This window comes from Daktulosphaira vitifoliae, unplaced genomic scaffold (genome assembly GCF_025091365.1).
Source record: "Daktulosphaira vitifoliae isolate Bord-2020 unplaced genomic scaffold, ASM2509136v1 Scaffold_1, whole genome shotgun sequence".
Lineage (NCBI taxonomy): Eukaryota > Metazoa > Arthropoda > Insecta > Hemiptera > Phylloxeridae > Daktulosphaira > Daktulosphaira vitifoliae.
In genome coordinates, this window is record NW_026099572.1 from 81,870,863 (window position 1) to 81,894,444 (window position 23,582).

The following is a 23,582-nucleotide window of genomic DNA, read 5'->3' on the forward strand; positions in this document are numbered from 1 at the left end:
ACAAAATTCAATATTACACTCTTCAATTTATTTTATCCTGTAACTAAACCATATCTTGTGAAATTTTTGTTTTAATAGTTTACTCAACAAAGAAATTTATAACATTAAACTTTTTTAAAAGGTATAAGATTGTACTGTATAAAGTTTTAAAACTCCAAATCGTCTGGAGTATTTTTTTTTTAAATTTTCCTTTTGAGCAAGCAGAAAAATCGTTCATCAAGAATAGACTTCTACACTTATTGCCCTCTACCTTCACTTTAACCACCAACACGCCTTTATACATTTAGCCGTAAAGCGAAAAGCCACAAAATCCTATTTACTATTATGGAAGAAAAAATAAATAAACGAAAAAAAGTTTCGCAGCCTATACCGCCATAACTTTTGAAAATGGATTAGATGTTATTTTTTATATATACATATAATATACAAACACTACATTAAACCGCGGTCATTCGTCGTAAACTTAAAGAAATATTACTAACCCTGTCTTAAATATTTGAACTCTATATTTCTTTCTATTAAAACCTACAACATTCATAACTTAATAACTTGACAAATCGACAGTCGATGACTGATTATATTATTAGTGGACTTCTCTAATTTTATATAATTTTTTTTTATCGCTTTATCAGTTCATTAAGGGTCATAGCATCCTCCCCAAAGAAGGATGTTTCTTAACTATTTATATTTCTAATTTTATACAAAATAAAAATATTTTTATGTGTAATGTAGTGATAAAAATCTGTTTTCAACTGCCCAGATTACTGCAAAAGTTACAAAACTTCCACGTCATAGTTTTTCAGGATGCATCCAAATAAAATTCGCATAAATTAAAATTGTAAAAGTTCGATAAAAATATCGATAGTTCAATACGATATCGAAATTAAATGATTCGATATGTTATAACATTAAAATTATCAAGATTTAAAATAATATTTTCAAATTTTAAGTCGCTGTGGTGATGTTTCTCATAAAAAAATTTCAATGAGTATAAAATCATACCCATGAATACACTAATAGCTTTAAATTATGTCAGTATTTGTTTTAATAATTAAATGATTATTTAAATTATAAGTGTAATACCTGTAAACGAATAAAACGAAAGCTATTAATATTTAATAAATTAAAGTTGTAAAAAAGTTCGAGCTATTTTCTTAAAAAATTGTATTTTTGGAATATCTATATCGATATCACCAAAATAAAAAAAAATTCTATATGTTATCGTTACCCTTCACAAATAATTGCACACTACATAAATTGACTTTGTCACACAAGAAAGCTCATGAATTTAAGAACATTTGGATTTATAAAGTAATTGTTATGTAAAACAACATAATAATGTGCGGCCATAAAGAGAAATCTCTTTAGTATTAACATGCATTTAAGTTTTTCGCATTTATCAACAAAGAAATTATGAATGAAATTAATTCTAAAAAAAAAAAATAATAATAAAGTACTTCGTTGTCTTCTTCTTTATAACTATAAATTTTGTATCAGAAAAATAAAATGAAAAAAATTCTGAATTGCGTACAAAAAAAAATTTACCATTCTAATTTTTTTGTAAATGAATATTGCAGATTGAATTGGATATTTAAAATTAAACAGAATGTATGATTGTCAAATTCAATTAAAAATTTGAATTGCTTTGTAACATTTTATGATGTGACCAATTGGTTTTTTCTGGTTATTATTTTCCAAAGTCCCATAGCAATGTTATCAAGCTTAAGTACGTAAATAGATAGCAGGAATTATGATAAATTCCTTCAAATGTCCATGCCCGAAATAAATTATTTAGGTAGATTTAAAATGCTTAAACTTAAATATTCAGAATATGAAATACAAATGGACTCATATTTTACAAGTATACATTTTAATAGTGACGGTAAATTCTTTGTGTTTGTTTTTGTCTAATAAACACACTTTTAAGCAATTTGGTTGCTGAGATAGTGATTTCCCGCAACTCGCACCTTATCATAGTGTCTGTAAACTGCTGAGAAAGCGTAAATCGGTCGTTTATTTAGTTTTTACTGTTGGGACTATTACTGGGCATCAAGCCATTCAGTTCCCATTATTTTTATACTTTTTCGATAGTACAAGTATATCGATATCGTTTATTTTGGGGAAACTGTAGTCTATATCACACCTGTCGACCCTAAGCGCATTAAAACTGAGGATTTATCAAGGGTAAAAAACTTAATTAAAACTGTTTTCACTTTATGAAAAAAAAAACTACTCTTTTCACAGTGTAAACTAGATAATTACCCTCACTTTTCAGCAATCAACCATCTTCGTCAATTGAAAACAACTCGATTAATTAATTTTTTACATCTAAGAATAGCGCTCCCCTATCGACAACAGTCTTTTTTTCACATTTCATTTTCCGCTTATCTGATCTTTATAATAAATTATAAGTAAAGGTTCATGTCTATCCTAAAAAAAGAAGACTGCTATAACTGAAAGCTTTTCATTTATTTTTTAACATTCTCTTTCGGTTTCTTATGAATTATTTTTCAGCNAAACAACTCGATTAATTAATTTTTTACATCTAAGAATAGCGCTCCCCTATCGACAACAGTCTTTTTTTCACATTTCATTTTCCACTTATCTGATCTTTATAATAAATTATAAGTAAAGGTTTCATGTCTATCCTAAAAAAAGAAGACTGCTATAACTGAAAGCTTTTCATTTATTTTTTAACACGGCAACACATCCTACTCTAGACGGGCGCGCACTCGTGTCTCTCTCAACAACAGCCGCCCAGCTAATACATTCGAATGTCATCGTGAAATGACAGTCTCGGGCGGTCGTCAACTGTCAATTGCTGATGTGCGGTCGTTTACGTTTCGATTTTTATCTACGACCTTTGTAATTTTTCCCAGTTTTTTTCTGCTACACACTGTGATTCCAACGTACTTAAAGTAAATATGCTTCGGTTACGACGCCATTGGACTTTAACTATCTTTTACATTATAACTGTTATAAATAATTACAATCGTTACTACTCTTTCTGGTTGTTTGTTAATTTAATACATTTACTACATTAAAACTTGTGTCGTCTACGTTATTAGTAGTTGTGTGTTTGCGCTTTACATCACCGTAAATAGATACGTGTTAAGATATTCTATTTTAAGTTACAAGAATATTCAATATTCAATATTCTTATTAACATTACTTTGATATTCTAAACACTTTTAAAATCTGATTAAAAATAAAATACTATTTATAAACATTTTCTGTAGTATATTAACTTTTTAGCTCCGATGAGTAACTGAAAAGGTATTACTATGTCGTATTAGTATTATTATTATTATTTTTATTTTGTTGTCCATATCAATTATATCTAAAAATTAGACATACTATCACGAAATTATTTTAGACATTTACCTCATTGACATACTTTTTTCATGAGTACAAACATTAACCAATCACTACTGTACTTTATTACCCATTTCCGGGTAATTATATCATGCCAAAGTTTTTTCTTTTGAATTTTTATAATGTTTTTAAAAACCGGTGATCTTTGAATTCACGTCAAATTAAAGTCATTCAATTTACTTTGAGATAAAAAGAAAAATTAACGGAAATCCTAATTTTTAGGAGTTATTAACCATTTAGTCCAAAAATCATACAATTTTAGGTAAAAATGACCGATTTTGGAGACTTTTTCATAGCAACAGAAAATTTATATTATTCAAAACTGAATCAAATTAATGTTTTTTTAATATACTATAATATTAAAAAAGAAAAACATTCTATAGAATTCTCTTCTGTGAATAATTATTGTTAAAGTAAAATATTGCGAAATTTTTTGTTTTTATTTATTTATATATATATTTAATACGGGAAATATCGCGTTAATTATGTTGAAAACTAACAATAAAAAATCAAAATAATTGGCTACGAATAATTATAAACTAAAATATTGTATTTATTTTTTATATTAAATTTGAACTTCGTAAAAATTGTCTTATTTATAATCAAATCTAAAAATTGTTTTTGTATCATTGATATGTTAGGATAACAAAACAAATGATTTAATAAATATTTATATTATATTTAGAATGGGAGTGGTATGTATAACTTTATTACAACACATTGAATTTTTCCAATACCATAGTACCAATGAAAGTAAACATAATAATATATCTTAAGCATTAAATTTTATGTATTCCAAAATCTGTACATCTATTAAGTTTGCTACAATAAATGCACAAAAGTCTTTTAATAAGTATAAAATTATTAAATTGCGAGAATGAAATGAAATTGTAATTGTTAACAAATTTCAACTGGTTACTGGAAAGGCGGAATGACGGCGAAAAAGAAAAGCTAAAACTAATCATTTCAAGACTCGTTTAAGATACAGATTGCTCAGTGATTAAGTTTAATTATTTTTTCATAGTACAAAATAAAGTAAAATTGCAGTATTTTGATAAGCCTCGCCGTTGGGACTCGTAAATCAGTCACAATTTCCACTTAGTTCGAATGACGCTTAACATTAGTTTAGAGCTGAACTTAACAGAAATATACAACTAAACTTTTCTCATTATTCTTATTCATTAAAAAAATTATTTTTAGAAGAAAATCATAATGTTCTAGACTTTATGATATCAAAACTTTTATTAGCCATACTAATAAATATTTAAAAATATATTTCCTAAATCTTATACAGAGATAACCTTTTAAAAAATGCCTCTAAATATAAGTAACATATAATTTCTAATACTTGAAATTACTTCCAGAATTTCAGAACATTAAATACATTTTTTTAATGTTCATAATGAATAGTTTGACACAAAATTCTCGAAAATCATTTATAAAATAATTTTTTTTAATTCAAAATTAAATTTATGAATATCTTCTCATCTCTCTAGCGTAAATTATTTTTACGACTATCATACACGTTAGTTTTAATGAAATAGTAAATGTTTAATTGATTTAAATCTCTGATTTTTTATATTTAACTGATTGATGGAGTATATGACAAAATAAATATTTATAAAACATTAATGGCTGCAGATTCGCTTTCACTAATTTTAAATTAATCTCATTTCACGAACGAAAAAATTTCACACTTTTTATTTTTTATTTTCAAATAAAAATATATAACTCCACAGAAACATTTTTTCTGTCGATTTTGAATAAACAATTCAGTTGAAATATAAGTACAAAAACACTAAATAAGTAATTAGGTAAACATTTATGTGAAACTATGAAGTAACTAAACATTTAAAAATGTTGGGTTGTAAAATCTAACAACATCAGAGATGTTCCCATTCGTACACCCTTTAAATATGGCACCGGCTGTGTTTTTTTGACACTTTAGATAATGTAAATGTACTAATTACTACCCTAATTTTAAGACACCGATCATAACTTATTTTTTAATAAATACCGAATAATCGCAGATTTAATTAAGTCTCGCAAATCTTGTTTTTTTTATTTAGTAAATGTTGACGAAACAAATTTTTCATTAACTTAATTTGCATTTTTTTACTTAAAATTCTAATCATCGATACTCCGATACAATAATAGGTACCGTGTAACCAAAAAGATAATTCTATACTAACAAACAAAAAAAGGTCGACAGTTAAATGAACTGTTGTGGATAGAGGGAATTTAATTAACCTACTTATAACATAGGAAACTTTTAACTGGTATACACTGAAAATAATTTAAGCTCGTTGTGGAGCATTGGCGACCATTTTTAACGACGATTAAAGAGTCCGTAAATTTCGTGTAATTCAGAGCAAAGTGATTTCAGCGAATTTCGTTAGTTCGTTATTACTATTTTCCCTAAACTTTATGATCCATAGCGAATGGTTTTTTTCTTGTTTTGACCGAACAAATTACTTTTATACCGGTAGTCATCTCGCCAGCAAGTGCCATAAACGTGTCTACTCAATGCTAACCACGTCTAAGAATTTCTTAGGAATAAATGGATGCCCATCAATAACACCTTCATTGGGAAATCGATATCATTTCGAATACACGTTACGATTGTAATATATGAGGTGCATTGGCGTTGTTGGTTGTGAGATGACGTATACAAGCAGATTTGTTGTTTGAACGTTCTAAAAAATATATATATGATGAACATCCACGAAATACCTTACTATCCATTTCTATCCAATTTTCTGGTTGCTCACTTTTAATCAGATTGATAGTACTAAGATCGGAACACTACAATTTCCGGGTATGATTCGTCTTGAACACGATTTCTATCTGTTACTTACTTATTTTTCCAGTGTACTAGTGACGTATAAAAAATGTTATAAAATTTTTATCTGTGAGAATTTAAACGAACAAACCGAACACTGTTACACGAATTTGTCATCTCGAGTAGGGCGAGAACGTTTTCGTTTCCTACACACGAGGTAGCAGCAAACATCCCAAACATCAAAATGCAAATAGATTTTCTTTTAAACTCAGACATTACTTCTTTCTATCGACGACCGGTGGTGACGGCGGTAATCTTCGTTCTGGATGATACATATTTATGTTTGCATGTTTTCCGACAACTTTATCGATTCCGCCCTTATATACCACACTTATATTGTTTAAAGTGTTTTTATATGTATAGAATAATAAAGTATTGAAGGAACAAAAAATATCACGATAACGTTCTTCGGAAATGAAACAAATCCCAGAGAAACGTTGCTATTGCGACAACCGCTTTAAACATCCATACGATTACTTGAAATATGTACCTAAGATTTTCCACTAGTACTTATACACAATCTTAAATTTGATTTATAGTCTCCTAGAGATAAGATAGATTTACGAGCACCTATTAAACGATTTAAAATTAAATTGATTATGTTTATACATATAAATGTATAAGCAATTATTGAAATATTTGATAGTAATCAACTGTACCCAGTCAAGATGCTAATCAGTACTGCGTGGTCAATAACCATTAGTGGTATAGTACTGTGTCGTTTTCAACTCTGGTACTTTATAGAAATTTCTGCTTGAGATAACAGACATAGAAATTTGATTCTTTTAATAAATTCATAATTGTCAAACTTTACTATATTTAAAAATAATCTTGTATTACTATGGCCCAACATGTAAAAAAATAAATTGAACCTAGAAACTGAATTTAATTCATTTATTCGAATAGTTGATATTTATTCTCAAAAAAACTAAAGTACTTGTACAAACACTTATTCTAAAAGTCTTTCTAGAAACGCACATATCTTTAATTAGATATAAACCAAGTTCTTTAGATACAGTATTAAAACATATTCCTCTATAAGAACTGAGATTTTGTATTTACGGACTTAAAGAAAGATCAATACCGTCAATTCTGCGCATCGAGTTGAAAATTACTGACTCTTAATTTTAGAAAATTAAATTTACAACTCAGTTCAACTATGCATAAAACATATTTGCTGTTATTCAAAGAGACATTATTTCAGATTAATTTCTTTTGTAGACATTAGACATATTGTTGTTCTAAAACTCAATAATTCATTACCAAAAAGTGCAATTATTGTTGGACAAGTGCCATAGATTTTAGGGGTGATGTTCAAAAAATTGATTTAATGTTTAAACGTATTTTCATGCCAGGTAAGTTTTACAACCTAATATATTACCTCCCCGTAAATTATATCAATTTAACTGTTTATAAGGAATAAAATGAAACAGATTTTATTTAATCTAGGTGTTAGGAATTTAGTCGATTTTGAACTTTAATGAGCATACGTCACTTAACGAAAGAAACACAAATAAACAGATTTAATTAGCAAAAAGTACCTAAATAAACAGTAGAAGTTTAACGACGCACCTTTATAAACCTTCTTTAACTTAGCTTAAATTTTAATCTGGAGGTCTCAGATCAGATAAATGACATTCGCAATCTAACAAAACATGTGACCTTACCATCAAATTTCGTGTCACGTGCATGTACATACATTTAACGCGTTTATTTATGGCCCTGCGAATAATTATCCACACAACGCGCCTTACCGTACGCACCTGACTGCTGCAAACTTAAACACCTTGAAATTTAAGCTAATCATCAAACGAGTATAATCGATATTTTTACATTTACTTTGGTTAAAATTTGATTTTTTAGTCAATATTTCTGGGAAACATTTAATGAGTTTTATTCGTGTACATATTTGAATTACACATTCGTCGACACAATTCGTAATTTGGTTTTAATATAAGAAAGTGTATATTGAATTTGAGCAATGAAATATTCTGCACGTGTAAAACATAATTTACTTAATGATATTGTGAATATTAAATTATCAAGCTAATTTTACCAAAGGTTGGTATACATACATTTTGGCCTAGCGTAAATGAATTTAAAATAGTTTTTAATTATTGATTTTTAGCTTTTGGTTTGTTTTAATTGTTATCAAATTATCCAATTGCGTTGACTTTATTAAAATAATTAGTTACATATTGGCATAGCAATATTAATTAAATAATTTCACTCTGTATAATAAAACGTTCTATGACTATAGTTATACCCAACCCGACAGTTTAGCACTCGTACTCAGTACTATATAGAAGTCGGGAAATTATTTTATATCCCATTTGTACGTTACAACATAATTATAATAAACATGTCTAATAAATAACTTTTTTATGTTCCCGAATTTCTGCAGTTTGACTTATTACTTCAAATGGAAACGTCTTCAGCTTAAGCCTAGATAATCTTCTTCTGTCAAGAATAAAATAATAATACGTCAATTATTAAAACCTTTTGTTGTTTGTTCTGTCCTCAACCACTTGAGAAATACAAAAGTTGGGGATTAGGTATGGACAAGTTTTATAGTTTAAATATAAATAGCGTTCTATAGTAAATTAATATTTGAATGACATTTTTTTGATTAATTCAAAAATGATCTAGTCATTTATCAAAGGGGTCGGCCTAGCCTAGTGGGTAGAAACGTATGTTTCGGCAAACGGTCTCGTGTTCTTAGATCTCCTGAGTGCCAACGAGATATTTCTTGTGATTCTCTCGTTGGTGGTGTCTGGTCTCTGGTACAGGTCGGCCATAACACCAGTCCGGTCCATCACTGGTCTAGCCAAGAACCACCTTTGACTCGCCAACAAGTGAAAGAGATCCACCCCCATCTGTATCATGTTAAGTTTGGGAAATTGAAACATGTAAAACTGATCATTTCATTATAATAAGTATTTATTTATACGTTACGCTGTAATCTGACAATGGCATGATTCAGTTTTCCTTTTTTTTAACCGTTATCTATAAAGTTATTGTTAAGAATCTCAATTCAAATGTATAATGCAGCTGACACAGTACGATAATTTACGTTGCATCACAATTATTCCCTCGAGTTTCGTAGTTCGTATCTTTTAAAACATGTATGTCTTTTATATTACATAAAACGAATAAATGCAACTGAATTATAAACGGTCTCTTACAATCGTATAGTATAAACATATCTTATTACACGTATTCATTACTAATGTATTGCCGAAAAAAAAGTATCAGTTTGTATTAATTTTATAATTACCTCAAAAACTATAATCAACCTGAAAACTCTAATGTCAGATTCTGAACCAACGAAGAAATTCCATTCAGAATCTACTCATATTGTTTGGCGCAGAAAATGTTTGATTTTTTGTTGTTCAGTGTTATTAGACATTAGACAATAGATTTACTATTATAGATATAAAAATTGAAAAATTAACTCTTTTTTCACCTTTGCATCTTTATAAACGTTATCTGTTTTAAAGAACACGTGTCATCAATAATACTGTTACTAAATAAATAAAACATCAACCCTGATGAATTTATTAGATTCCCGGAATTTAACCAATTAAAGTTTAAAATAATACAGATTAAGAGTTTTTAGTTTTCACCTTTATCAATTTATTGGGTATAAAAACATTCGACGAATTCAACAACCAAACATGACCGATTCTAATAAACAACAGAATTTGTAATCAGCAATTAAAAAAAAGTACATATATTTAACTAAATATGTAATCTTATATTAATCTCACAATAAAATTTTAATAATGTACACAAAATAAATGAAAAAATTAGTACTAAAATTATTTTTACAAAAGTGACCTTTAAAGCAATTACTGTTTTATTATTGTTTAGTATTTATCTATGACTAAGAATTTTTATATACATCAATCAAAAGAACTTTTTATGATAAGATTTATACGCCACAACAAGTTTTGGTTTTATCATCTATTACTTTAAATGTAAAATTTTGTTCAATTTAAAACATGTAATTTTAATTGTTTTGAATTTTAATAGTGAAATATTTATCTAAAGAGTTGATTAAAATAACTTTTAGTATTTTAATAATCGTAACTATAGTAATTAGCCCATAATATTTATGATAGTCATCTACTCTAGTTTCTACAGATTGCACAATTATGTACATTCAATAATTACACAAAAAATGATATTTAATCGTTTTAACAATAATCACTTAATTAATTGGATATCGTTTTTTCGCAATTTATAAGAAAACCACGTAACAACACAGTTTTGCTAAAAAAAACTAGTGCGAAAAAGGATAAAAATTTTCGTTAAAATTAAATGAAAAAAACTTTTTCTTCTAAATTTCCAACACGTGTGAGTTGTTGAATAGAGTTAGCAGACAGCAGGGGCTAAATTGGTACCCTAAAACCGTTAGTGTGTTTTCGGGTCGACCGAACACGATAGAGGAATACATTTATACTATTTCCGTGAGCTCATTACCGCCACCGGTGTAAGTTATGACGTATATCGGTTCATTTATCTCCACCCTGTATACTGTTTGGTCCACAATTTATAACGGCATGCCTGACCCTATAAGTCGACATTAAATTATACAGCGTGAATAAAATTTACACACGTCCCAAACGACTACATCTTAACCATAGCATACGGGTTTTATTATTTTTTAAGACGCACATATTCTACCACATAAAGCTTTTTGCTCATAAACCTTAGGCTCTGAAAAGTCAACGCATTGCTATACACATTAGAATTTGAAACAATGCGTTCGAAACTATTGGGTTTTATAACTTTTCAACATCAAAGTGACAATTTGTAATGATTATTGGCAAAACCGCGAGCCTGATGTTTTCTTTCTGCATTCTCTTACTTACTGTCCATAAAACACGGTGCTTTCAATGAGGCTTTGTTTGATCGTGCGTTGTATTATTTCGAAATACATTATATTCTTCAATGTTAAAACACATTTTCATTTGCACTTAAGAATATTAAAAATTCACCATTGATCTTATAAGTTATAACTTTTTTTTTTATAAATTATGATCACAACTTATCAATAAATATAGATTCAGTACAATGAGTTAATACACTAAAAATGGAAGTCTGAGTCTAAGCGAAACAGTCACTTCGAGGAAAAAGTTTCTGCACTTTATTCCCCATTCAGTTCTTATATTTTATTGTACTCTTTCTATTGAAAAATTCCTACACTATGGTAATTTTGACAAAAGATGTAATAATAAACATTTAAAAAGACAACCCAACAATTGGCTTATTCGTATAGTCGTTGTACTGGTTCAGTCCTTACTAGGACTAAGAACTAAGCTAATATAAATTATTATTAATTTGTTTAAAGTTGGTGATTTTAAATGATCAAAAATTAGCTGAATATCGATTAAATATTGACACCATTAAAGAAAATAACATTTTTAATGCTGTTATTGAATATAGTAATACTTGTGCTTTTATATAATATTGTCGTAAAAACAATCATACACTATTTACATTTACAAGCCCTTACTTCAATACTAATTATTGATATCGCATTAAACCTGCAAGACATTTCTTATCATGTTGCTAAGAAAGTGAACTACAGATTTTGTTCAAAGAGACATTTAAAATTGTGTGCGCAATTTTCCTACAACCAACTGTAATTCTTCGGTAATAAAAATGATTTTACTGTTCGTCAGCGCACAGTAAATTTTCAAGAACATTGTTTTAACATCAAATCCGTCTTATGATAACGTTGATGTAATATTTCTGCTATAGTAAGTTTTATAGTATGATGGTTCTTTGGTATAATTAGGTAATCGTCGCTAAAACAGCGTCTGGGAATTGGGATATCTTTACTACTCTAATTATATTATTGTTTCCCGAACACTATTACTGTTTACTATCGAAAGTTTCCTGTCATTAAACACCCGACAATTACGTTTAATACGATTTAAAATCATAAAAGTTTTTTAGGATTGTTTTTATAGACATGATATATATTATGGAGGCAATGATAACAGTGAAATTGCCGAAGGCGTTTGTGAACCACTATGGTCATATAAACCTGCTCTGTAATAACAAATCGATTAATGTACTTTTTGCTGCTGCATACAATAACGGTTGGAAAAAAAAATAAGGGATGAAATACTTAAAAAATAACGGTCTATTTCAGGAATTTTATTATATCGGTCGACCGGATACATTTCAAAAGAAACCAGTACCTAAATATTTTTCATTTATTATATAGGGTCAATTCAAATTAAAATGATAATTAAGGTTGGATTATATGAACGTAAAATCAACATAACAATCTGATAATGATGAAATTGTTTGTAAAATAATGAGCCCGACACACAACGCTGTCGTATATGTCTTAGTAAGTTACATACGCAAGCAATTTGCACAGTTTGTCTTAGAATTTAGACTGTAAAGAGAAAACAGGATTTTCTTTGCAAGGCTAATGATATACAACAGGTCAAACGAGATTCGAGAGTTAGTCAAAGGGATATCAGACTCAATTATTATGACAAATTTCAAAAGACTTAAAATTTATAAATATATATATATAATAATATGATATAAATAACATAATTTACCATAGACTCCTATGAGTAAGATTGAGTACGAGACACTCAACACACAAATCAACTTGACACTATTTTAATATTTTATATAATTTAATAATTTAGAACATTGGGCGTCTAACTTTATTTTACAAATAAGATAGACAAATCAGTTTAATTAGAATACTATATTTATGTATTCCAATCCAGTATTCTCTGTTTCCCGACTCAGCCAAATTATCATTCAGACTGAATCGGACTGATTCAGTCCTTCTACATAAATTCTAGGTTGTTATACATTTACACACAGTAAACCCAATCAGTTAGTTTCTACGTCCAATTGACGTGTATGTATGCTCGTTAAGAGCAATCGACCATTAAAAAGCGTCACTTACCTTATTCGCACCAACTACCGCCAATTGCGGTGAATATAAAAAAACCTTTCGCTTTGCGAAAAAAGGCAAGAAAAAAAAAGTAATAAGTTACTTATTTTTAACAAGAACTTATAACACGGTAGGAGCATCTAACATATTGCACATATGTTGACCACCACCTGACAGCGTATACTTGATAGCACTACACAGTGGGGCCAACTGAAATGCCCGGTGTTTGTCGACAACAACAAGTATTGTTATCGTATCTTTAGCCAAGTAATGAATGTTCCGCTTTAAGGGTAATAAACGACAGTATATATCTAAGATATAAATTACCATCACCTACCTTATAATCAACAAAAGAAATTCTATGGATCGTACAACACGATAAATTGGACTCGTATTTCACAAGAAAATTTACATTCTATTATATAGTTTGGTTCATTATCATTGTTCAAACAATGTCAAGTCGTCTCTATAAGCATTCAGTGAAAATTATAATGATTAATCAAAACTACGAGTAGTTATCAATAGTCTAAAACAGTGTTGAATTTAGATTATTTTCTAGAGAAAGTCCAGCAAGCACAAACAAAAATTATTTTTTGTCATATTGTCATCAAATACTATAAAAAAAGTCAATGAACAAAAATAAAAATAGTTTTCAACTCACAATGTTAAATAAATATTAATCTTATTGTCCGTATTAAACAAAACATTTCGTCAATTGTCGAAAATAGCTATACAGGCTGATTTTTTTTTTATATTAAATACTCTATTTCTTTTCAAATAATAATTATGTTAAGAAAATTCTGTTTGGTATTATTTAATCTCATATATTCCTTGACTTATTAGTTGTTAATTACTTTTTTAATTCATCCCTTATATCTTTTAAGGGTGTTGACTTAAAACAATTATTATTTTAGGAGAAATACAATAACTAATATTAAATGAATCACCCTATATTATCATTATCACCCTTAAATATTGAGGAGGGCTATCAAAGTGTCAGTGGACTCCAGCCTCGCCTTTGAAGTTTATCTGGATTCAACACTGGTCTAAAATACTTTTAATAATATCATGAAATACATTTTACTGTCTTAAAAGATAAATAATAGTGGACCCTTTATTGTTAATTTTATCGTCAAAATAAAAACTTTTTTTAATGTTGCTATAAAGTAATAATAGAACTTCAATGGTTAATAAATATTTCTAAACAAAAAAAATAATTTCTTCCTAAAAGTAATTTTATCTTAAAAATAATTTAATTTGGCAATCTTAAAAAATATCCAAACGTTATATAAATAAATATATACATGTTAGTTTTATTTAATCATTCAAGAATTAACAAAATTTAATAACACATTTCACAATTAAAAAAAATTTAGTTATTTTTTTTCTCGCAGAGTAGATATGTTAAAAAAATCGATCAATGCGCATCATAATATTATTTATAAATACTTAATAATAAAATAACGCCAAACTTTTTAATCACTTAGCTATTAATTGAATCTAGTCGATAAGCTTCAATAGTATAGTTGTTGAATTTCTAACTGGATTTTCAAAGTCACACTAAATATTATACACAGTAAATATTTGTTTACAAAAAAAATTATTAATATTATCTGTACACATATTAGATATTTTGAAAATGTTCAAACATATTTTCGTTGGATCATGTGTCTTATGATGGCGGCCAATAAGTAGTCGGCTTTGGCACCTCCTGACTCGACAATCATTTCAATGCACTCCTCTATGGTGGCCTGAGATAACTTTGCAACGTCAGGTGGAGTCGGATTGACTAAGCCGGGCAAGAAGAAAGCACAGTGTGCGTACCCGTAAAAAGCATAAGGTTGCATCTCTTGTTCTATGTCCGGTAAGTTCAGTTCGGGGAACGCCTCAGCCATACCGTCCAAATAAGCGGCCATGTACGAGTCCCAATATTTTTGCCGATCTTCTTCGGTTGTGTTCAAGTACAAGAAAAACGATATGTCAATTGCCGGTGACGAGTATCTAGCCTGGGCAACGTCAAACATCAGAACATCAATAGGACGACCAGTCGCATCATATTTATACAGCAAATTGTTACGGCAAAAGTCTCCGTGACATAACACTGCGAAGGGTTCCTTAGGTGTCACCATAGTTTTCATTGTTTCGCTGTTGCCGTCAAGAAGTGCACATATATTTTCCAATTGGTCGGTCGACGCTCCATAATCTCCACGTCTGCTCTCTTCTGTGACATAAGTTTCTATTCCCCTGTAAGCGGTACCTGCGTGACGTAATGTAAAAATTCATTATATAATTTTAAAGAATAGCTTACGCAAATGAAAATTTTAATATGCTATGAAATATTTTACGATTTAAAATCATTTTTTCGAATGTTCATAAAACTAATGAAATGTTTTGGTTGTTACCTAATATTCATCATAAACTGTCATAAATCATTAACATATACACAAAAAATAATTGAAAAGTACGATCAATCATTGAAGAAAAACTCATAAAACATTTAATATGTTAATCAATATCTACTTGTTAGACTAATTATATATACGAACGATTTCGCGTAAAACTATTACTTAATCATAAAAATTAAAACGTTTCAAGTGCAACTAAAGTTCAATGTCTTATCTTATAACATAGTAAAACTATGCAAATCGATAAAAAAATAACAATAGTAATTGAAATATATAACCTAATGTATAATTAACCAATTTGTACAATAATTTTACATTTACTATTTAGAAATAAAATCAAGTTCCTACAATAAAAGTAATTACTTTTTAAAATTCATGTATAAGTTTTATTTATTAGTCTTAAAATCAATTACATTTTTAACGAAAAAAAATTCTTTAACGAGTAATAATTAATTGATAGTGAATATAGGTATATTATTATCAGTTCTCAGAACTGGCATTTGCTTATATCTATAGTTTGAAAAATAATGCAGCACAAATGTTTAGTCCATTGATTTCTCGGTAAACAATAAGTTAATATTAGTTTTTTTAAACTTAAATATTTTTAGTAATATATTTATGCATTGTACGAATAATATATTCAGCAGTTTTTATCATGTAAAACGAAAAATTAGTAATTAAAAAATTTTTTTTTGATTATTCAATGAATTTTTTTTGTTGATTTTTATGATTTATAAATGCTTAATTAAGTGTTTATAATCGTGTTTTTAAGCGCTTTTAAAAGAGCTTATTTTGACAATTTTAAGTGCTATAAGTCTCGAGCCCAGGATTTTATATTAATTTATTATTATAGTGATAAAAATTATTAATAACTACGAATGAATAGCTTTTAAAGAACTAGGTCATTAAATTAATCGATTTAAACTTTTGTATAATTAACAGGTGTAAGCTACCAAACAACAATATTTTGTGTCCTGTTATCAATATTATTTATTAAATTATTTTTTTCCTACTATACTTAAAAGTTATGAAACCAAATTGTTAAAAACAGAAAAACTATTGTTTTTTTTAAGAAAAATATAAACTTACTACTTCGCAACACATAATAATAGTTATTTTTTCAAATAATATAAAGAACATACACTTGTTAAACATTTAAAATAAGTTTCATTGAAAATTCGTTTTAATAATATTTTAAAAAGATTTGGTAGTACTTATAATTAATTAATATTTTCTGTTTTCTTAAGTGCAAAATGTTTAAACATAATTAATTCAAAGTTTAAAGTCTTACTAACGAAATAGGGGAATTCAACTTTGAACGAAAACTTTATCGTGAGTAAACTAGAGCTTAGCGAATAATAATGCATTTATTTTATAACTTTAACAATCTTTGATGACTTTAAATACATCTCCTAAAAAGTTGTAATTGTACACATTTCAATTGACTATGAAAAAAGGTTTGTTAAAACAATTAACATGTAATGATACTTTTGACGTGATTCTCCATACGCAAAACAAATTGAGAATACAAAAAAAGAAAACATTAATTAATATGAGTATGAAATATTTTAGTATTAAAAATTAAAAAGTTTGAAACGTTGAATGTCATATATATTTGAAAATTACTTAAGCGTTACTCATCTTATAGGTAAAGTTTGAAAAACAAATTTAACTAGTATGATTTAAACTAATACATGAAAATATATTTTCTTATATAAAATATTACTTCTAAAAAAAAAATGCGTTGATTAAAAATTGTAGAACTTACGACGTAAATGAAAGAAAGTACAGAAATAAATTTATTTGTTCACTTCCAAATTATTATTCTGTGAGATATTCTTTATTGCTATATGATCGTCACGGATGATTAAGGAGTAAAATATCAAAGCTCTTTCAAATATAATAACGAGGTATAAACCTTATTGAAAAACAGCAGTTGTAAGGATTTTTAGTCAATTTGTATTTGTTGTATTATGATTATATTTTTTTTATCAACGCAATCGTAAAACGACAAGATACTGTCGAATAGAAACTGATTTTTAGCAATTAGAATAACGCGATATGGATTCAAATATTTCATTTTCATTGTCAAGAAAATTATTTGCGAAAATTACGATTTTTAAATATATTTATATTCATATTCTAAACGATAACTCAATGCCGCATATACATTATTGGGAAATTTATACTGTTCAAGGCAAAAATTTCTGGCATTGTTATTTCTTTTTTCATTAATTAAATAATCAATAATTGTAATTAAGTGAAAAATAAATTTTAAAATTTTAAATAGACCTGGCCGACACTATTCATTTTTCACTCATTTATTAATAATTAATAAATAAATATATATATATACTCTAGTTACTTTCTTTTTAGATAACAAATTTTTTTATATTTTTTGGCTTTTGTCAGTTATATTTATAACTCCATTTATCTATTATATAATATTTTTTATGATCATCTCTAATGTTTTATAGAGATGACAACTTTTTTTAAATGGCATCATAATTATTGACCGGACACGAGGCACAAAATCTGCTGTATTTATCAATAGACATTTTTTAGCCTACTCCTTTTCTGGCCNAAAATCTGCTGTATTTATCAATAGACATTTTTTAGCCTACTCCTTTTCTGGCCGTAGGATAAAAATATTATTAAATTTTGAAATATTGATCCAAAATTTGTTATTAATTACATTATTTTCTATTTTGTAAACTAATTAATTACGTAGTTGATAAATCTATAAGACATTAGAGATGATCATAAAAATAGGTTCTAAAATTTCAGTTGTATTAAAAATTTTCGAAAATGATGAAATTTAAATAATACTTAAGTATAATTCTGACTATAGTTAAGAATCAGGTTTTTGTTTTTTTAACTTATGAAATTTTTATCTATGTTATAATATAAAAAAAACATTTTAAACTGTTTTATTAAACTATAATTTATTTATTTTTAGATGCATGATAGTTATTTAATATACGTTGTATGGATCCTAATTGGATTACTAATGTAATAAATAAAACTTACTTATCAGTTAAATAACTAATAGTATGTTTTGATAGGCCTATAAATATTTTTTATTTAATTGATAGTGTAGAAATGTTTCAAGGGTAAACAATAAATTAAAATATATTATATTACTAGAGTACACGATTAAGTGATTACTAAGATAACTTCATCTAAAAATATTTAACTCATTTAAAACCATTTTCATAGAATAAAATGTGTTTTCTGAACTTATATTGCAACATAAATACAATAAAAAGTACAAAGTATAACTTCCAAAAATCCAACCAAAATAATAATACTAAATCGAATACATAAAAAGCTATTAAATTGAGTGAAAAATCTAATACATGATATGCATTAGCCTATATGATGTTATATTTATAGATTTTATGTTATTATACACTTTGTGTATTTTAGACAAGTCACTAGTTTTATTTTTGCTTCAATGTGAATCTGAAAAATTATTAATTTTATTATGTGTTTATTTTTTTTATGAATGTAGCCACTTTTTTCAACTATCACTGAACTGATTTTACATCAAAAGATCACAAATCATTTTTAGTTAATGACATTACCCTTAAAATAGAAAATATTACCCTATTTTTCTGTGAATCAGGGAAATTCCACAAAAATAAAAATGTTTAAAATAGATAAGTTTTAACGCTTTTGAAGCTTTATAATTATTTAATTACCATGGATATTTTCATTTTATTTGGTATTTTTTTTTTAGAAATTTTACCCTTTACCTGCCCACAGGGGGGATTCAAAATAGCTACTTTTACATAAAAATTTAACAGCTTCACTTATGAAAATTCTCTGGAAATTATTTCAGCTTCAAACATACGTTAAATTAAAATGTTATTTTTCCAAAATTGTACTACCTATCTAGATTTAAAATAAAATTATAATTAACTAACGAGGATTAGAATAATTGAATTTTTTTTATATATATGTAATTTTCTAAAAAAATATTGCATTTTTACTAAATTATCGAATATCAAATTTGTACTAAATTTAACAACAATAATAAGTATTTATTCTTGTATTATTATATCGCAACCTCACTGGCCAGATTTTTATATATTTTAAAAGATAAGAAAGAATATATGAATATTGCGTATCAGTAAGAAAAAACTCAACATTTTTTATTTTTTGCACTATATGAATAAAAAATTATTACATTTTAAGGCAAGAATGTTTGATTAATATAGTTATTATAATTTACGTTAAAGAGTCTGATAAAAAATTATTTTGTAATTAAAAGTATAGGACTGTCAATTTATTTGATCTCCTCTTAAAAATTATCATATATGTTATGTCACTATTCTTGCTGGTTACAGCTATACTAAAAATTTAATTATTTTTTTAATGTTCATCAATTTTTTATATTTTATTTTGTTTTATTTTATTTTTAAATTTTTAAGATACTAATACGTAACAGTTTGTTATACTTATATTACATTTCTATTTTAAATCTTTACTCTATGAACAAGGAATAAATTTTAATAGATGTATAAAATTATAATAAGTTAATTAATTTCAATAAAACCAGTTAGATTTTTGGAAAATTCGCTCATAATTGAACATAAATACTAAGAAAATATACTACTATTAATATGCACTGATTGTAATTTTTAAATGGTAGTTCTTAAAATCCTACAATACGACATCACAAAGTTATTATCTCTTTTTAACTCCCTTATTTGACCAAAATTAAAAAGTAAAAAGAACTGCATGAATTTCGCACATGGAAAAAACAAACATATTCGAGTAATTTAAACGTTTAATAAAGGGGTATTAATAATCCTTTAATCACTTTATAGTTCGTACCAACCCTCATACCACTACGTAGGTTTTGCATGAGATAATATTTTTTTATGATATAAATTTTAATAATATGAAATAGCTTTTTATAAAAAACAATTTTTTTTCTGTTATTACACAACTTGTATGATAACTACAGTATCAATGAAACAATAATTTTTGCAAGTTTAATTGTGTTTAACATTAATTGTTTTAATTTCATAAAAATATTTGTTGGTTTTAACTGAATAATATTGATTAATTAAGGTCGAAATAAAAGCAAAATATTCGATAGCTTTTAGCGTAGACAAAATTCAGCGATTTTAATTTTAACATTATAGCCCAATTACCTAAAGTAGTCAAGTTCTACTTATTTTAGTAAAATTAAAAATAATGTTGTCAAAAGTGTTATCAATATATTGTTACATTAGGTGCTAGTTTTTCGATGAATAGTATTATTTTTTATTACTTGATAGGAATGTCGGACATCGGTACCAATAACCAAAGAACCATTCAGTTTCTACCAATTGACCCAAAAGTTGTAAGAATAGCTGACGACGAGTAGAATTCGATTTAGAAGCGTATGAATAACCATGGAAAGCTCCAAGTTTGCGCATAGCCAACCGCACATGATCTTTGTCCAAAAAAATTCGTTCTTTTGGAACCTGGTACCCTTTGGGATACATGTTTTCCAACACAATGACCTGCTCTTCATCTTCCGATTTCTGTCTGTCATCTAGTGAGGCGTTTGAATACCAGAATTTCGGGAACATGTCGGTTATAGATGTAGAACTAGTGTTCCGAGATAGTTCAGGTAACAATTGATCGTAGAATACATACTCGTTGTAAAATTTCTCATGCATGTTCGTTTCGCTAGCTACTTTAGCATTCTTATGCTTGAATTTCATGACTACGGGATGACTTTGGCCGTTAGTCATCAACACTTTGCCAAACAATATGTCCGATGAAAATCCATCACCCACCACGGAATCCGTATCTAATTCGAATCCGCTGTACTCAGCATCGACACCGAAAACTCCGTCGGCCACGATCTTTGGGAATAATTTTGTTCTCAGGAAGCTTTCGCGATTCGACATTATTTTTCGGGTGCGTACCTGAATTGGTATAGCGTGTCAAAAAAAACCGAGTCTAACACGGCCGGAGGACTGGCGATCAGTAGCCATACTACTTTCGTTAACCGCTCCTCGGCGATATGCACTTACGATAAACTTTTGATAATCAATTGCATAACTCGTCAGCAGTCGATATGGTTTTTACTCCTCACCACTGAGATAGCGTTTAGACCATATAACATGCATACTATTTATACCTATGACTTTTCGCGACAATAATGATGTTGTATCGCTTGTAGCCACTTTGTAATTTATTGCGAACAAGAACACCGTAATAATAACAACGGCGTTTTCATTAAAATATCATAATACGCCCGTGCCATTCATAATAATATACAACGTACCGAGTAAAGTATGATTTAATAAACGCGAGGTACTGCACACGATCAAACAATAAACACGTCGTAAATTATTGCCGCTGGAGCACTTTATTTACCCAAAAAGGGGTATTTCAAGTAGACGAGATTCGAAATAATTAATGATATTTGTGCTGCTCCACTTTCATTTGTATTATTTGTACACATTTCAATCGTGTTTATTTTAGGTATTTTGAACATTTTATAATGATAGATTTTGCAAAACAATCATTTAAATCATAAATTTATTTAAANTTTCAATCGTGTTTATTTTAGGTATTTTGAACATTTTATAATGATAGATTTTGCAAAACAATCATTTAAATCATAAATTTATTTAAACAAAAACATTTTTTTTTATAGATTTCTAAAATGGCAATCAAAAACAATAAAAATGCACTATTTAGTTGCCTTATTCATTATTATAAATAGTTTAATTTCTAGAAAAATTGATATTTATCTACAAATTAATCAATCTAAAGATTGAGTAATCTCATTGATGTAATTCCTTAATCTTTTGAGAACTAGAAAGAATAAACACCATCATCTCTTTCGATTGAAGAAATTCAAATAAAATCACACTACTTATGTAGTCCTATTAAAATAATGGATAGTTCGAAAAAGTTGGCTAATTGGTTAGCTATAAACTTTAATTAAAATTTAGATGTTTTAAATGTTATATAAAATGATGCAGCCGTCACAATTCCAAAGCCAGATGGAATTATTAAAATTTAAAACATTAATTCACCAGTCATCTACTTTAAGTATGTTATGATTATACTAATAAATTATACTGAAAATCAGTACGTCAAGTTGGTTTAAATTAATTTACAGCTATTAAATCAAATCGGACTCAATTTCACATACTAAAATCAATACATAAATATTTAGCTAGTCATTAAACACATAGAATATGAAGTTGTGCCTCGGCGTGACACATTCATGACATCTGTAAAAAGATTTATAGATATTTTGTTCGTAACCTTAAATAACCGATAGTAGATTAATAAATTAATTTAGCAATATACGTGCAATGATGTTCAATAAAAAATATATGTACATGATTATAGTCAAACATATCTCATATTAATAATGTAATTTTTTTAAATTATTTTATTATTGAGATAGTTCAGTCATAATAAACAAATATTATTTTAGTTGTATTATAAAAAAGAAATCATTTTTTTTAATATCCATAGACTTATTAAGTACTCAATGAAAAAGTTAAAGCATAATTCAATTTTTACTTTTATTTTGTCATATTTTAGGTTATTGATATATGATTAATCAATAAGAGAGACTTGTTCTTTTTTGAGGTCTCTCCTCGAAAAACAATTCAAGCTATAACTGTAAAACAGTATTGAAATAATAAATAAATGGGCAATAGTTTGGCATAGTTCGATTATTTTTCAATTCTAAATATCATTTTTTTAATTAAAAAAAAATTAAAGTTAAAAGTTATTTTAAAGTATTTAATATTGAAACATTAAAGTGAACTTTATATTATAAACAAGTTTGTATTTTCAAACTCATTATCTTGATAATTATTACTAGTGTTTCATAAATCGAAAAATAATTAAAGGGTCGATAAATATGTAGATTGTAATATATATATATTAACCATATTTACATATACATAATAAAATAATTACTTTATTTTAAATTTACAAATATGGACGTTTGTGAGTTCATACTGTAATTTAACTTAATTTTAGC

At 27.2% G+C, this 23,582-nt stretch overlaps 3 protein-coding genes across 7 annotated transcripts in view; all 3 read right to left on the reverse strand.

Annotated features, from left to right (window-relative positions):
* Positions 1-23,582, reverse strand: part of LOC126910283 (DNA-directed RNA polymerases I, II, and III subunit RPABC4) — a 157,740-nt gene that overhangs the window by 107,803 nt on the left and 26,355 nt on the right. The gene's annotated exons all lie outside the window — the stretch shown is intronic.
* LOC126910270 (potassium channel subfamily K member 18-like) overlaps positions 1-23,582 on the reverse strand; it is a 126,676-nt gene that overhangs the window by 85,733 nt on the left and 17,361 nt on the right. The gene's annotated exons all lie outside the window — the stretch shown is intronic.
* On the reverse strand, positions 14,451-21,632 carry LOC126910273 (uncharacterized). The gene is made up of 2 exons (XM_050692690.1): positions 20,847-21,632; positions 14,451-15,414 (listed from the first exon to the last, which is right to left on the reverse strand). Exons 1-2 carry the CDS (start codon positions 21,472-21,474, stop codon positions 14,801-14,803), a joined length of 1,242 nt encoding a protein of 413 aa, XP_050548647.1. The 5' UTR covers positions 21,475-21,632; the 3' UTR covers positions 14,451-14,800.